This window comes from Leopardus geoffroyi, chromosome D2 (assembly GCF_018350155.1).
Source record: "Leopardus geoffroyi isolate Oge1 chromosome D2, O.geoffroyi_Oge1_pat1.0, whole genome shotgun sequence".
Lineage (NCBI taxonomy): Eukaryota > Metazoa > Chordata > Mammalia > Carnivora > Felidae > Leopardus > Leopardus geoffroyi.
Genome location: NC_059334.1, coordinates 57,149,919 through 57,164,624, shown reverse-complemented (window position 1 = coordinate 57,164,624; position 14,706 = coordinate 57,149,919). Strand labels below are relative to the sequence as shown.

The 14,706-nt window shown below is 53.9% G+C and overlaps 2 protein-coding genes and 1 long non-coding RNA gene across 4 annotated transcripts in view; 1 reads left to right on the top strand and 2 right to left on the bottom strand.

Moving 5' to 3' along the window:
• Positions 1-11: 11 nt before the first annotated feature.
• Positions 12-8,255, top strand: LOC123576906. The gene is made up of 2 exons (XR_006701628.1): positions 12-199; positions 7,379-8,255. It is a non-coding gene; the product is annotated as an uncharacterized LOC123576906 (long non-coding RNA).
• Positions 437-10,206, bottom strand: ANKRD2 (ankyrin repeat domain 2). Its single transcript, XM_045438436.1, has 9 exons — positions 10,046-10,206; positions 6,477-6,578; positions 5,517-5,675; positions 5,295-5,402; positions 3,463-3,561; positions 3,034-3,132; positions 1,751-1,849; positions 1,546-1,644; positions 437-733 (listed from the first exon to the last, which is right to left on the bottom strand). The coding sequence occupies exons 1-9, from the start codon at positions 10,130-10,132 to the stop codon at positions 584-586; spliced, it is 1,002 nt and encodes a 333-aa protein (XP_045294392.1). The 5' UTR covers positions 10,133-10,206; the 3' UTR covers positions 437-583.
• A 1,530-nt stretch (positions 10,207-11,736) lies between these two features.
• UBTD1 (ubiquitin domain containing 1) overlaps positions 11,737-14,706 on the bottom strand; it is a 55,567-nt gene continuing 52,597 nt past the window's right edge. For both annotated transcript variants that reach the window (XM_045438439.1, XM_045438440.1), the window contains exons 2-3: positions 14,154-14,381; positions 11,737-12,844 (exon numbers count right to left, since the gene is read on the bottom strand). In XM_045438439.1, the coding sequence (XP_045294395.1) occupies positions 12,459-12,844; positions 14,154-14,381 (614 nt within the window). In that variant the 3' untranslated portion in view covers positions 11,737-12,458. The remainder of the gene's footprint in view (positions 12,845-14,153; positions 14,382-14,706) is intronic.

Genomic DNA, 14,706 nt, shown 5'->3' with positions numbered 1-14,706 from the left:
CCCACAATCCCCAGCCCCAAAGCCAGCTGATTGGCTGAGCAGGCCCGGCCCTGCGGGAGGCGAGGCTGGGGAGAAACGGCAGCGGCAGCAGCGAGGCGCTGCTCTCCGAGCCCCTGAACCCCCGCCAGGCTCCTCCTGTGCGGGCTGCCACGTGACAAGGCTGTGCTGGCCACATAGCCCCATAGGACGGCGGTCACCGGTACGGAGCGGGGGAGGGGCGGGATGGGTGCGCGGGGAAGCTGGTCCGCGCTGGGGATGTGGGAGGAGGGCTGGCAGGAAAGAAGCAAGAAGACACCCCTGTAGGAAAAGCAACAGGGCCGGGGCCGAAAGGCTCTAAGTTCCCCTCTTCCCCGAGCCTGCCCTTGCTCCAAAGTTTTCCTTCATTCCTAAACATTTCGGACACAAATAGAAACAAACATCACAAATAGCAAAAACGACTTTTTTTTTTTTTTTTTTTTAATTGCGGTAGCTTGTGGGTGCCCGGGTCGTATGCAGAAGAATGGCAGGGTTGTCAGCTCTGGGGGCCATTACTGTGATCCTCTGGCTGTACCCAAGGGACAGCCCGGGTGCCAGGGGCAGGTGTTCACTGGGCTGGCACAGGCTGGGGGGTCTCCTGCACACTCTCAGCAGGACCCTCCAACCCGTTCTGCTCTGCCCCTGGCTCTGGGTGCTCCAGAGCCTGCCGGGTGTCAGCCTGCCACAGCTGCACCAGGTCCGTGGGGGTCTTTCCTGCCTGGGGGAACCAAGAGGAGATGCTGTCACTGTTCAGAAGTTTGTACCAGGAGGCGCCCTCATCTAAACCGGGACTTCCAACTGGACGCGCTTGGCAGTGTCTAGAGGTGGCTTTGGTTGTCACCATCAGGGGAGCGGAAACTACTGGCATATGGTGCACAGAGGTCAGGGATGCTGCTTTAAAAGCCTCCAGTACGCAGGACAGTCCCCACAACAAGGAATTATCCAGCCCCACTTACCAATAATGTTGTGGTTGAGAAGCCCTCATCTACTTCCTCCCCACATCGTCCTGACTTTCCCATTATCTCCTTAGCCTTTCTTGAGGCAGGGGGACCTTCCCATTCCCCCCTCTTTTGCTATTGCACTGGGCCCCAAAGAAGAGCTTGGGCTAGGGGATATAGGACCCTCGGAGAACTCCAGGCCCGCCAGGCCAACACAGTGTGCTAGCAGTGGTTGTGCCAACCAAGTGCTTAGTTAGGTTCCTTCTAGCTCTGTCCCTCCATGATTCTGGCCTCCCTGGGCCTGGACATTAGGACTTCCTTGCATCTTTTGGGAGGGGGCTTTGGGAAGTCCTCTTACTGCCCCTCCTGGCCGTTTCTCTGCACTTGCACTCTAGACAGGGACAAGCATAAGAGCGAGTTGGGAAGGTGGGTGGTCCCCAAATCTCCAGGGGCCCAAAGAGACCTTCCACTGTGAGGGTGCTCCAAGGGCAGGCTGAGTCTTGCTTGGCTCTGTATTTCCTCCAAGTTCTTGACACAGAGCCTGGGGGAGTCGTGCACACTGATTACTGAATCTGGGAAGGAATGAACTTACCAGGTTCTTGGTCATCATGTCAGCCCCATGCAGAAGAAGCAATTTGATGATTTTGTAGCGGTTGAGCCTCACAGCATCGTGCAGGGCACTGTCCCCTTCCTAGAGCCAGTGTGATACTCAGTATGGCCCATGGGGGCGTGTGGGAGCCCTCAGGCTGCCTGCACGCCCTTGGGGTGGCTGAGCAGAAGGGAAGCTGGACACTCACTCTGTCTTTGGCATTGATGTCCATGCCCAGGGATAGAAAGTGCTGCACAATCTCCACCTGCCCCGTCCGGACTGCCACATGCAGGGGGGTACTCAGCAGCTGGGTGGGGAGGAAACAGGAACTGCTAGCTGAAGGAGCCTGGACTGTGGTGCCTCTGGGAAGGGAGGCTGTCCTAATTCCAGCCTAGTCCCTTCCCTGAGTCGTAGTGTCAAGGCCTGAGCCCTGGAGGGGCTGGGAATGCTACAGTTTCTACCATCTTATCCAATGGTTTAACTCTGAAGTATTTCATGCCGCCTTCTCTGGGAAGCCTTCTATGGTTCCTCTCTCACCCAGCTGTGAGCAACTGCTTACTCCTCTGCCCTTCTTTTAATAATTATAATAGATGTGGAGTACCTGGGTGGCTCAGTCGGTAGAGCATGCAACTCCTGATCTCGGGGTTGTAGGTTTGAGCCCAATGTTGAGTACAGAGATTACTTTAAAAAAATCTTAGGGTCACCTGGGTGGCTCAGTGGGTTGAGCATCTGACTCTTGATTTCAGCTCAGGTCATGATCTCGTGGTTTGTGGGATGGAGCCCTGCGTTGGGCTCTGTCCTGATGGTGTGGAGTCTGCTTGGGAATCTCTCTCTCCCTCTCTCTCTCTGCCCCTTCCTGGCTCTCTCTCTCAAAATAAATAAACTTAAAAAAAAAAAAAAAAGACGCTCCAAATTGTTAAAAAAAAAAAAAAATTATACTAGATGCCATTTACTGAGGGATGACCATGTATTAGGCATGGCAGAAGCTTACAAAACATCAGCCTTATGCTGAATAAATAATTTACATACACTTTCACGTCTAATTATATAATAATTCTGTAAAACATTTGACAGATAATAACAGGCTCAGAGGCTGTCTTGAACCTATCTGTCACTTGTTCAAGGATATACACAAAGGAATGAATAAACAGAAAAATGGTCGGTAAGCAGATGAATAAATGAATGGATGGATGGACAGATAAATAAAGGATGATAAAGAATTGCATGGATGAACACATCCTGCATCTTTTGAGTGATCCCAAAGCCCCCCGATAGTGGATTTCTTCTCTTCTCTCCTGCCCTTCTGCTCCCATCCCCAGATGGTGGTCCCCAAGGACCTACAGTTGATGGCAAGGACCCCTCCCTGGGCTCTGCAGCCACTCTAGAAACCAGACTAGCTCACTACCCTCCTGCCCTACTGGGCTTTTCTGTTCTCTGCTTCTTGCCCTCCCCCTCCAGCTACCCTAATATCTGTGAGCATTATTGACCCACCTTATCTCTTATGTTGGTGTCTCCTCCTCGGCTTTGCAGGAGTTTTACCACCTCCAAGTGGCCCCCACGGCAGGCCCAATGCATGGCTGTGCAGTCCAGCTAGAAGGGAAAGATGGGGCTTTAGGGAAGAAAGGAGCCTAGGGGAAAGGACCCCAGCCAAGAGGGTGGGAGGAATAGAGGGAGAGAGGGCAGGGAAGGGGCTGGGGCTTGCCTATGCCTGGGCTATGGACCAAGCAGAGCAGGAGAACCCTCAGGTCCATGCCAAATTAACGAAGGGTGGCCCCAGGTCATACAATCTGCTAGAGATGAGGCCTGGCCCCTGAGGAAGCAAGAGTGTCTTCCAGGTTGGCACAGGTTTACGGGAAGAGGGGTTCTCTTGGTGCTGGGCCTACCTCCTGCCTCCCGCCCAATACCTGCTCTATAGCTCACCCGATCCTGGAAGTCCACAGTAGCCCCACTCTCCAGAAGCTTCTCCAGGATCTCCATGTGGCCTTCCAGGGAAGCTCGATGCAATGCTGTCCGGCGGAACTGTCCCCAGAGAGACTGTCAGGGCCTGATCTCTGGCCCCAGGCTAAGACCCAGGACTTAACCCAGTTCGATTCTGACCCCTATGCTCGGTCCCCCTATCTTCCATGTTCTGCCAGCTCTTTCATGTTCTATCTAGACCAGCTGTGGAGCCCTTTGATGCCCTGGGAACTCTGACCTTCTCAATGTGCCCTCTCCCAAGCATGTCACGCTGGGCCTTGGCACAGGCTGTTCCCTCTGCCAGGAATGCCTATTTTGCCCTCACTTCCTGTGAGTGCTTGATGAATTCTTGCTACTCCTTCAAGAGGCAAGGCAACTCAAGTGCCATCATCTTGAAACCTCTGGGCCAGAGCTGTGCCTTGGGTGACCCAGAGAACCTTCTATGGTGAGAGGGTGTTGAAAGGCAAGCCAAGCCTTACTAGACTCTGCTTCTCCTCAGTGCCTAGCCCAGGGCCAGAATGAGCAGGTGCACACAAATGACTGATCCAAAGAAGGAACGAGTTGCAGCATTTTGCTTTGATCTTTTGAAACACTCAAGCCATGGGGCATATCTTTCCATAGTCTAAAGATCTGGCTATACACCAGTCTCCCTCTACCCTCAACCCTGGTCTTCACTTTTTTGCACACCCTCCTCCCCCCGCCCCAGCACCTGGTACAGTGCTCAGGGACAGGAGGTGCTTGGATAGACCGAGAGGATTCAGATTCCAGAGTCTAAAGAATGGAAAGGCCATGCAGTCTAAGCCCACAATGATACAGGCTGAAGGGAGTGACCATAAATTTGCTTAATCCTGGGATATGAGTGTGAAAGAGCACTGTACCAAGTGTGAAAGAGGCAGTTTTCAGGGAAAACAAAACGAAGTGTGATGGATGATGGAAATGTTTTGAAAATTGTTGTGATGATTGCACAACATGGTGGATGTAATTAATGCCACTGAATTGTGCACTTAAAATGGCTAAAATGGGGGCGCTTGGGTGACTCAGTCAGTTAAGCATCTGACTTTGGCTCAGGTCATGATCTCACATCTTGTGAGTTCGAGCCCTGTGTCGGGCTCTGTGCTGACAGCTCCGAGTCTGTAGCCTACTTCAGATTCTGTGTCTTCCTCTCTCTCTCTGCCCTTCCCCCGTGCATGCTCTGTCTCTCTCTCTCTCAAAAATAAACATTAAAAAAATTTTAAATGGCCATTTCATGCTATATGTATTCCACCACAATAAAATAAAAATAATTTTTAAAGGGAAGCATATTATATAATGCAACACAAAAATAATATCATTTCCTAGTATGTGCTTTATAGTTTTTCCTTCATTCAATAATGACTTATTAAGGCATTGAAATTCTGTTTGATCCCCATGACATGCTCTGAGGGAAATAGGCCATTTTACAGAGAAGGAAACTTAGGCATGGAGAGGTAATGAAGCTAGCAATCGTCTCATAGCTAGGGTCCCGTACAGATGGGATTTGAGCCTCAAATTCTTCGTTTTGTCTTTTTAAATTTAATTCTATTCCTCTTTCTTCCCTAAAGGACCACCTGACATTTGTTTCCTTGGAGGTGGTTCAACTTGAAAAGGGCCTAAAGATTTAGATAAGTTCCCACACAGGCAAAAGGACATCCCAAATCTTCTAAAGACCCCTTCCTAAAGGACACCCAATGCCTGTTCTCAAACAGGTCCACAAGTGGGAGGGGTGGGGGTGGCAACTCTGAAAGGGAGGCAGGCACAGGTGCAGGTAGGACTATCACCTGATCACAGGTGTCCGGGGAACCCCCATCGGCCAGGAATTTCTCAATGACCTTCATTTTCCCCTCCACTGCCGCTTTCAGGAATGTCTCCTCGTCCACAGGTCCAGTCTAGAAGGCATGAATCTAGTCATGGAGGGCTGCTCTGTAGTGATCAGACGCCCCCTGCCCACCCCCACCCCGCCCCTGACAACACAGGTGTTTCCCCCGCCCCAGGACCCTTACGATCTCCTCAGGCTCTGGAGGTGGCTCCTGGGGGGCAGTCAGTGCTTCCCGCTTTTTCTGCTTGCGTTTTTTCCGCAGCTCGATGAGGTTCTGGATCCCACCCACATCGATGATCTCCCGCCGAAGGTCTAGTGATGTCTTGCGCACACGCTCTTGACCCTGCATGGAGGGGGGTTCATCAACCCCCATGCTGGGGGCTTGGGGACCCTGAGCTGAGCTGGGGGAGGAGGATAGGGAGAGCTTCTCAAGGGAGAAAGAATCCAGGACTAGAAGAAGCAGATGAGACAGGGACACAGATGGCTCAGATCAGGGGACAAGGGGAGACTTGAGGGGACTGCGTAAGAGCTACCAGCTTCAAGGCTTCACGTAGGTGAAGGGTAGGATGAGAGAATCTCAGAGGCAATCCTTAGCCCAGGCCTTCTGAGCGGAGTATGAATCCTCAGCTTTCCTTCCATGCAGTTTCGTGTGTGTGTGTGTGTGTGTGTGTGTTATGATAAAAGTAATACATGATTAATATTAAAAAGAAATACAGAAACATAAGAGGTATGAAGAGAAAGCCCTTCTCTCCCAGAGGTAAATTCTAGTATGGCTTGGTTGATGTCCTTCAGACAAGCATCCTATGGGATCATCCTCCACAATACTGCTTGGGAAACCGTTTTTCTCTTATGAGCACGGAGATCTCTCCAGTCCGCACACGCAGTCTCCCTGAGCCCCTTAACACCTGCATGGTGCCTGCGGTAGGGCCACTCAATAACTTGGGGCTTCCAAAATAAATTCCCTGGGATCTTGTACACATGCAGATTCTGACTCAGCAGGTCTGGGGTGGGGCTAAGATTCTTCATTGCTAACATGCTCCCAGGGGTGCTGAGATGCTGGTTCTCATACCACACTAGGAGCAGCAAAGCCCTAATTGCCTGTCCTGTCCCCTAAGCACAGAGGTTGGGTTCTTCTGACACTTACCTTAACCTTTTGTAAGGCCAGACTCGGAGCCCCGTGGTGCTTCTCATCCTCCAACACCAGCATGTCCATGGGCAGCTTCTGCTGGGACTTTCCTAGGAGTTTCTGGTGAGCCAAGGAGAGGACATGCTCCAGGACCTGCCCTCAGCAGGCCAGGGAGGCAGGGAGCCTCTCTCCCAACCCACTCCAAGGGCACCCTACGGACCTCCTCCTGTGTGACCCCAGATCCCTTCCATGCCCCACTCCTGACTGGAGAGCCGCAGGCCAGAGCAGGGCTCCCCATAATTCCCCAACCCAACCCTGACCCCAACCTCAGCTCAAACACCTGTCTACTGATGGTTGTGGGTCCTCAGCAAAACAAGTTTAAGGGTTACTGGAATGAGTTTTCATGAAATTAAAGATATTCCATTTTTAAAGCACTGAGATGATGGTGATTTTACTTTGCTGGCATTAAAAATTCACTGTGGGGGTGCCTGGGTGGCTCAGTTGATTGAGTGTCTGACTTTAGCTCAGGTGGTGATCTCATGGTTCTTGAGTTCAAGCCCCACCTGGGGCTCTCTGCTGCCAGCACAGAGCCTGCTTTGGATCCTCTGTACCCGGCTCCATCTGCCCCTCCCCCACAGGCGCTCGCTCTCTCTCTCTTAATAAATTTTTCACATTGATGAAATAATTGTGGTAAGAGTTGATAGTTATTTTTTAAATAGATTCACATACCAATAAAAAATTTTGGCAACTCTCTGATACCAACTTTTTTTTTTCTCAGATTTTACCACTTCATGATATCCTGGAGCTGGAAACCTGCTGTTCTCAGGGAGTCTGAGAGATGGGAGTTACACCTTCACTTTTCACTAGCTTTCACTTTAAAGGGACTCTTAGCGTTAACCTTATTCTCATTGTAGTTATAGGGGTGAAACTCCTGCCAAGTCTCCTCACCATTTGTATCTTTGACTTGCCTGGACCACTTCCTCATGGCCTCCTCCTGTTTTCAAGGAAACCACTTTTTGTGAAGTGCTGTACCGCTATCTCTGAAGGCCTGTGTGCCGGGAACATTCGCCCAGGTTGGAGGATGCTGAGTCCAGATGGGGAGGAATGGCCACCCTCACAGAGCTCTCAGCTGCCTTTTGCATTTGCCACTGAGCTCCGGTATTGTACTCCTCAAGAGCGGTTTTGGGCGCTGATTTCCCAGGTCTTCACTGGGGAGGTCCTGGTGCCCCCTAGCTTCTCCTTTCCGCGTTGGCTTTACATAGTTTGAGGTGTCCCGGCGCCGGCCTCCCCTGAAACACTGCATCTTCTTCCAGGAACGAGGGATGACCTCGGGCTGCGGCTACTACTGGTGGGGTCTGGCCGGGTCCCACCATCAAGAGGGTGGGCTTGGGTCTGAATCATCTTGGTAACCCTAGTCCCTGTGACAGGGCCTAGCATATAGCAGGTACTCGGTGAATGTTTGGAGGATAAATGAATGAATAAGCAAGTGGATGATGACAGGTGGGCTCAGCAACTCTGTCCACCCCAAAGTCCTCAGTGATGACCTGACCCGATATGCTTCCCACAACAGAGCCCCAGCCGCAGCCTCCCGGGCTCTCCTTCTCCTCCCACGCCAAGAAAGGGGTGCAGACTGCACAGAGGCTCCCCTCTGAGGACCTTGCTGGGCTGGGGCCTGGCGGGAACAACAACGGACTCCCATGCTCACCTTTGCCTTACCCCGACTCTACAGTCCCTTGCTTCAGATGTCTTTGTGGGCTGACATACAGTAAGTGCTCAGTAAATGTTTATTGAATTGGATGCTGGTTGGTGAAATACAACAGAACAAACTCCTACCTTACTTCATAGATGGTTTTACAGATCAAATGAAAGAAAGCCTGGACAGTGCTCAGCATGGTGCCTGGCACGTAGGAGGCACTTGGTGGGAAGGCGGGCTCTGTGGGTGCCCAGTGTCCTGACAGTCTGCTGCTATATTTGTTGGGTGAATGAATGGACGAAGGCTGCTCCGTGTCCCCTTGCTGAAGGTCTCTGTGTCCAGCGGCAGCCCTCCAGAAATGGCATGACTCACCTGCCTGGCGCCGGGGGAGAAGCGGCATTCCTGGAGATCCAGGGGTGCCCCAGCCAGGACTCGGCAGTGGGTTTAGCCCAAGCCCTTCCCCCACAAACTTGCCACCCTTGCCCCTCGTCTCATCTCTTCTTCCAGCAGAGTCTTGGTCCTTCCCTCTTCCTCACCCCCCTTCAGTCGCTCCTGTTTTGAACCAAGCCTACCTCTGAACTGATTGGTCTCCTCCCTCCCATTCCTGTTAGGGCCACTCTTTCCCCTCCAACATGTCCTTCTCAGGCTGTCAGAGCTGCCTTCCTAAAATAGGTCAGATGGTGCCACTTGCCCTCCCTCAGCAACACTTAGTGGCTCCCCACTGCCCAAAGAATAAATATCTTTCTCAGGGCCCCCTCTGGTTTGTGCCCAGCCTTAACCCCTTCCTACTACCAGACTTTCTCAGGACAGTCCCACTGTCACTCACCTGAGCTTCAGTGCCTGTCTTTTCCTAAGCCTGAATTTCCTCCCCTCCTGATCTCTGCTCATGAGCCTTGAAGGCCCCACTCAAATGCCATCCTGCCCCTAAGAGTTCTTGAGCACCCATGGTCAGAACGACTCACCCACCTTTTGTGCTCTTTCACTTCTGACTAACACCCCTATTTCACCGTGTCTACACTCTGCCTGTTTCTTTTTTTTTTATAAGTAGGGTCCCTGCCCAGCGTGGAGCTCAACATGGGGCTTGAACTCACACCCTGAAATCAAGACCCGAGCTAGGATCAATTCGGACACCTAAGCAACATGAGCCACTCAGGCGCCCTAACTGCCTGTTTCTTAGTGGACTGTGCGCCCGATGGATGTTGGCTAAAGTGAATGTGGGCTTGGTAAGGAGGCAGGGGCTGGCCTCACTGATTCTCTTATTCCTCCCAGCACCTGGCACTTGGCAGAGCACTCTTAAGTCGAGAATTAGTTTAAATGGAATGAAGAGGAGACAAGCCTGCACCCTCCTCCCTGGCCCCCCCCCCCGCAACTTCTTTATCCCAGAGAAAATGGAATTGCCCAGAGCCACATGCTCCACAGGACTCCCCAGGTGGGGCTGGTACTCCTGGGAAAACCCGTGCTTCCTTTCCCAGCACCCTTCCTCGCCCTGCTCCCAGTCTCTATTCTGTAGGGACCAAACGCTGGAGTCTCTCCCATCCCAGCCTCCCACCCAGCAGCTGTGGGAGATCTCCAGGCCCCACACTCCCACATTCCCAGACAGCATCTCAGCTGTCCCGCTCTGTGCAGCCCGGACCACCTCCTCGAGGCCTAGGTGTGTGGCAGGGTCTCGGGAACCCCGCGTGGCTCGCCCACCCTGCGGTCTCTCAGTTCTTGGGGTTGAAGCCTCAGTCACCCACGGCTAGCAACCTCCTCCACCAGGAGCCCACTGAGGCTGGAGTGGAGCCATTGGGCTGCTGGGGACACCTGCCCTCCTTCCCACTACAGATGTGGTGGCCCTTGACAGTAGAGCTGGATCTCCTTAGAACCCCTTGGGTCCCCACACCTGTGCCCGTACCTCATTCTCCTCCTCCTGTGCCAGCCGCTCCTCGATAAGCGCTGTGGCCCTCTTCACCGCCTCAGAGCCCTCCTCAGAGCCCTCCATGGTGCCGTCTATAACCAGCCTCTGCAAGCCACAGGGCCTCAGGGGCTTTATAAGCCAGGGTACCCACCCCCACCCCGCTGGGCGCCTTTGCCATGAGCTCACCGGCCCAATTCTCCACCTGCCTCCCCCACCTGTCACCTTCACCCCGGGCAGCCCCAGGGAGCTGGGGGAGGCAGGGACAGTTTGCCCACCCCCCTCCCCCACCCCCTTGCCTATTAGAGCTGAAGGGCCCAGCACCCGAAGAGCGGGGCTGCAGGAAGGAGCCTGCCCAGCCTCTGTCCTAAGTGCTTGGGTAGAGCTGAGCCTTAGCCAGGACAGCTGGGAGGCACAAAGAACCCGCTGGCTTGCCCCTAACCTTGATGGCAGTGCCACCTGCTGGATGCCTGGAAACTGCCCAGCCAGTACCAGTGAGGGCAACTGAAAGCCAACGGTGCGGACCCAATACAGGCCTGTGTCTCCAGCTGTCCCGGGAACAGGCCCTGCTTGCCCTGGGGTGAGGCAAACTCTGTTATGTCTGGGCTGGAGTGTCAAGGCAATGGGCAGGAGTGCGAGCAGATGCCTCCCCCTTCGCCTGCAGCTCAAGCAGGCCTTTGCCTCTTTAGGGCCCCACAGCGCCCCCTAGCGAGACATCACTGTATGTGGCTGCATGTCCATTAGCTTCGGACAAACCTTGACCCATCTGTCTCAGGAGGCCTCTGCAAAACTGAAAAAGTCTTGCTTCAAGAGGGGTTTCAGGAAGCCACCCGAAAAGGGCCAGAGTACAGTGCCAAGCCCAGTTGACGAGGACACCATTTCCTCCCAGTTTCATCAGGCCACCCTGACCGAGGTCCAGCCATGCTCGCTGAGAAGGAAAACTGTCAGTGGAGAAAAAGCAGACCTGAACTTGCTCAGCTCCATACCTAGAACTGTGGGAGTGAGCCCCGGGTCGTCCTGACCCAGGATTAACCTGCCAGTGAGCCACAGACGCCACAGGTTCTGTAACGCTCAAGTGGCCTGCCCTTAGCTAAGCCACCTGATCAAAGGTCTCCCTCCGACTAGACGCACACTTTTCCTGAAGGAAGGACAGGCACTGGCTGCTTTTCCTCTCTGGTTCCCTTGCTGGCAAGCTGACACATGCTCATAACCTAAATTGGTCAGAGATTTTTCTTTTCCATTGCCGAGGGCGCAGTGCAGCAGCCCTAGGATTTTCGCACACACCTCAGTCCTGGGGGGCTGGCCGAGGGGCTGGGGCGGGCAGCTGGCACCCTCCCGTGTGCCACGGGAGCAGACCCGCGAATTACCTTCCTGAGATGCTGCCTCTGCTTCCAAAGCACTTTCACATCCATTATCCCATTTAATCCTCCCAGCAACTGAAGAAGAGGCGAGGCAGGCGGCATCATCTCTACTTTAAAGATAAGCAGAGTGGGCTCGGCAGTGAAGTGGTTTTTCCCAAGGACCCGTGAGAACACAGGGCCTGGAACACTAGTGATTCGAGGCTCCTGCAGTCTCTGCTGTGGACAGAGCAGCCGGGGAGGCCTTACACCCACCTGCTCCCACACCAGAACTGGCTCCGGGGCTCCACGGAGCTGCCAGAGAACCGGAGTCAAAGCTAGGCAAGAGAGAAGGAAGGAGCAAAAGGCTTTATTGATAAATATGCAGATATGTCTGTACACAGGGACCTGTTATGGGCCATGACCAGGCTGCAGACCCCCCACCGCTTGGGTTACAGCCAGGAGATGGCCCTGTGCAGACCCCTGCCACGACAGCACAGCCTTCCGGCCACCAGCCTGCCCCATCTCTGCCAATTGTGCCGGGGGGCAGGGAGAGGCAGAGGCCGGCCTCGGGCTCCCTGCCCCTGGGGCTCACAAGCCATCCCCTCCCTTCCAGGGGATTGGCACTGGGCCCAGGGCAGATTCAGGGAGTGGGGGCAGGGGAAGGGGACAGCAGCTGCTTCAGACCCTGAGCAGAAAACCGGAGTGAGCACAGCCGGCAGCACCAGACGACAGATCTGGGCTCCAGGCGCCTCCGGGCTGGCCCTTGTGGCTCGAACCTGCTGTGGGAGAGAGGCAGGGTGGAACACCCCAGTTTGCCCTTCCTCTGACGAGGTTGGCAAAGCCTGTGTGAGGCAGCACTGCTTCCTGGGTGTGGGGCGCTGGTGGCCCACGGTGCCCCTGGGAGGCAGGGTCCCTTCACGGCTTGCCCAGCAGCCATCCAGCGGGAGGCGCCCTTGAGGAAAGTAACAGCACTTGGAGGCAGCAGCAGGGTGGGGGGACCTGGTGCCCAGCCGGGAGGCCTCTAAGCCCCGCGGAGGCCTCCTCGGCCTCTCCTCCCAGGGTCCGTGGGCTCATCAGTCCTGGGGTGGTGGGGGCTGGTTGATGATGACCTGGATGACAAAATCTTTCTGGATCTTGGTTTCCTGGAGTCGCGTGCGGTCTGTGAGCAGCTTCCCAGAGAAGAACCACCGCTGCCAGGACGGCTCGATGCCCTCCTGGGTGTGCAGTTGCCTCTTGAGCTGCCCCACCGTGTCGGGCAGGCTGGCGCTGAGCCTCACGTCCTTGCCTGTGGAGAGGCGCACCTTTAATGGGAACTCGCGGCGCACGCTGGGCGTGGGCTCGGGGGGCTCCAGACTCTCCTCCTCAGTGTGCTCCAGCAGCAGGTTCACAGGTGGCGACAGGCAGTAGATGGGCAGCTGGTAGCGATTGCCCAGCTCGTCGTAGCATTCACAGAGGGTGCCTGTGGGAAAAGCAGGGCAATCAGAGTCTGCCGGGAACCCCAAAATTCCTATGTCAAAGCCCTAACCCCCAATGCTACTGTATTTGAGGATGGGAGCCTATCTGGGAGTAATTAAGGTTGAATGAAGTCATACAGTGGTGCACTGATCCAACAGGATTAGTAGCTTTATAAGAGACACTCAGGCATGCTCTCTCCCCACCACGTGAGGACATAGCAAGCAGATGGCCATCTACAAGCCAAGAAGAAGGCCCTCACCAAAACTCACATCAGCTGGCACCTAGATCTTGGGCTTCCCGGCCTCCAGAACGGTGAGACATGAATTTCTGTTGTTTAATAAGCTATCCAATCTGTGGTATTCTGTTGTAGCAGCCCAAGCAAACTAGTACACCTGTCATGGCCACCCCACAGTCTCCGAACCCTCCCCTACAGCCAAGTGTCCCTTGGACATACAGATGGGAGGAGTTCAAGGTACACTCGGGAAGATGTGGGCTGACCTTCGGGCTCTACCAGGTACTAGCTTGTTCAATTCTGGCAAACTGCATCACTTTCCATGTTCTCATTCAACAACTCTCCCCTGCGTGTATGTGCTGGGTGCCGGGGTTACAAGGGGGAATGAAAAAGCACAGGTCTGCTCTTCATGGCTTATACCTTGGTGGGCCCCAGTTTCCTTCCTGTACTATGTATTGCACGTAGTAATATATTTACCGTGCCTTGAGCACCTAATGAGTGCTGGGACTGGACTAAAGGATGTTCCGTGTATCTTTCTGAGTCCTAACAACCATTCTATTAGGTGGGTATCCCCCTTCATAGTTATAAGTTCCTGAGACTTTAAATTTGAGAAGCTCCCTTCTCAGGCACACTACTAGAAACAGAGACATTTGTTAAAACCCACGTCTGTGACTCTAGAGTTCCACTGGTACCTTCTACTTTACACGGCTCCATAAGACTGTTAGGAACTTAAATGAGATAATACAGTAGAAGCTTCTCGCTCAGTACCGAGCACATAATAATGCCCAACAAAGAAGGTTAGTACCTCAGATGTTCTGCGATCCCGAAGTACCTGAGCAACTCTAGCTTGCTCCCATCACACTGCTTTGAGGTTTGTTGGTGCCTTTCTACCTCTTCATTAGACAAACGGGGACCCATGCTCAGTAAAGGTTGCTTGAATGGACAAGCAAATAGCCACCCCGGCCACCTAGAAGCTTGGAGAAAAACTCCCGATGTGTGGCTGGCCACCGGCTCTCCTCCACCCTGAGCAGCCTGGTGGCCCCCACTCCAGCGGGGATAAAGCCCGGCCCTGCTCGCTCACCATGAGGCAGGGTGATGCTGGCTCCGTCCAGGATGGCCTGAGCTAGCTCATGGTCATTGGCCTCGGCTGCATAGGCGGCGGCCTTGAGGGCGTCCCAGATCTCCTTGCGGCCCTCAAAGGCAGGTGCTGTGTCCCAGAACTCGTCCCGTTTGCTCCGCAGCTGCCCGTCGGTCATGGGGTAGTCACTCTTCCACTTCAGCCGCTCTTTCTTCAGGGGCTCGTTGCGCCCTGGGCAGGACAGAAGGGACAGGCTGAGCACCTCCAAAGCCAGGCTGCGGCCAGCCCTCTCGCCCACCCCTCGCCCATCAGCAATCTCCCAACCCTCCCCAGCAGTGGCTCCTGAGCACCAGGGCCGTTTCCCACCATCAGGGAAGAGTCTGGAAACCGCACACGCCCAACCTGGGGATGTAAACTATTTTTGTCCGCAGAACATACAGTGCCTGCTATTGTTGTTTTCAGTAACTGTACCCTTTGATTATAAAGGAGTACATGTTTGGAATTTTAAAAAATCTGTAAAGAATGTTGATGTGTGATAATAAAAACTGCTCTCATT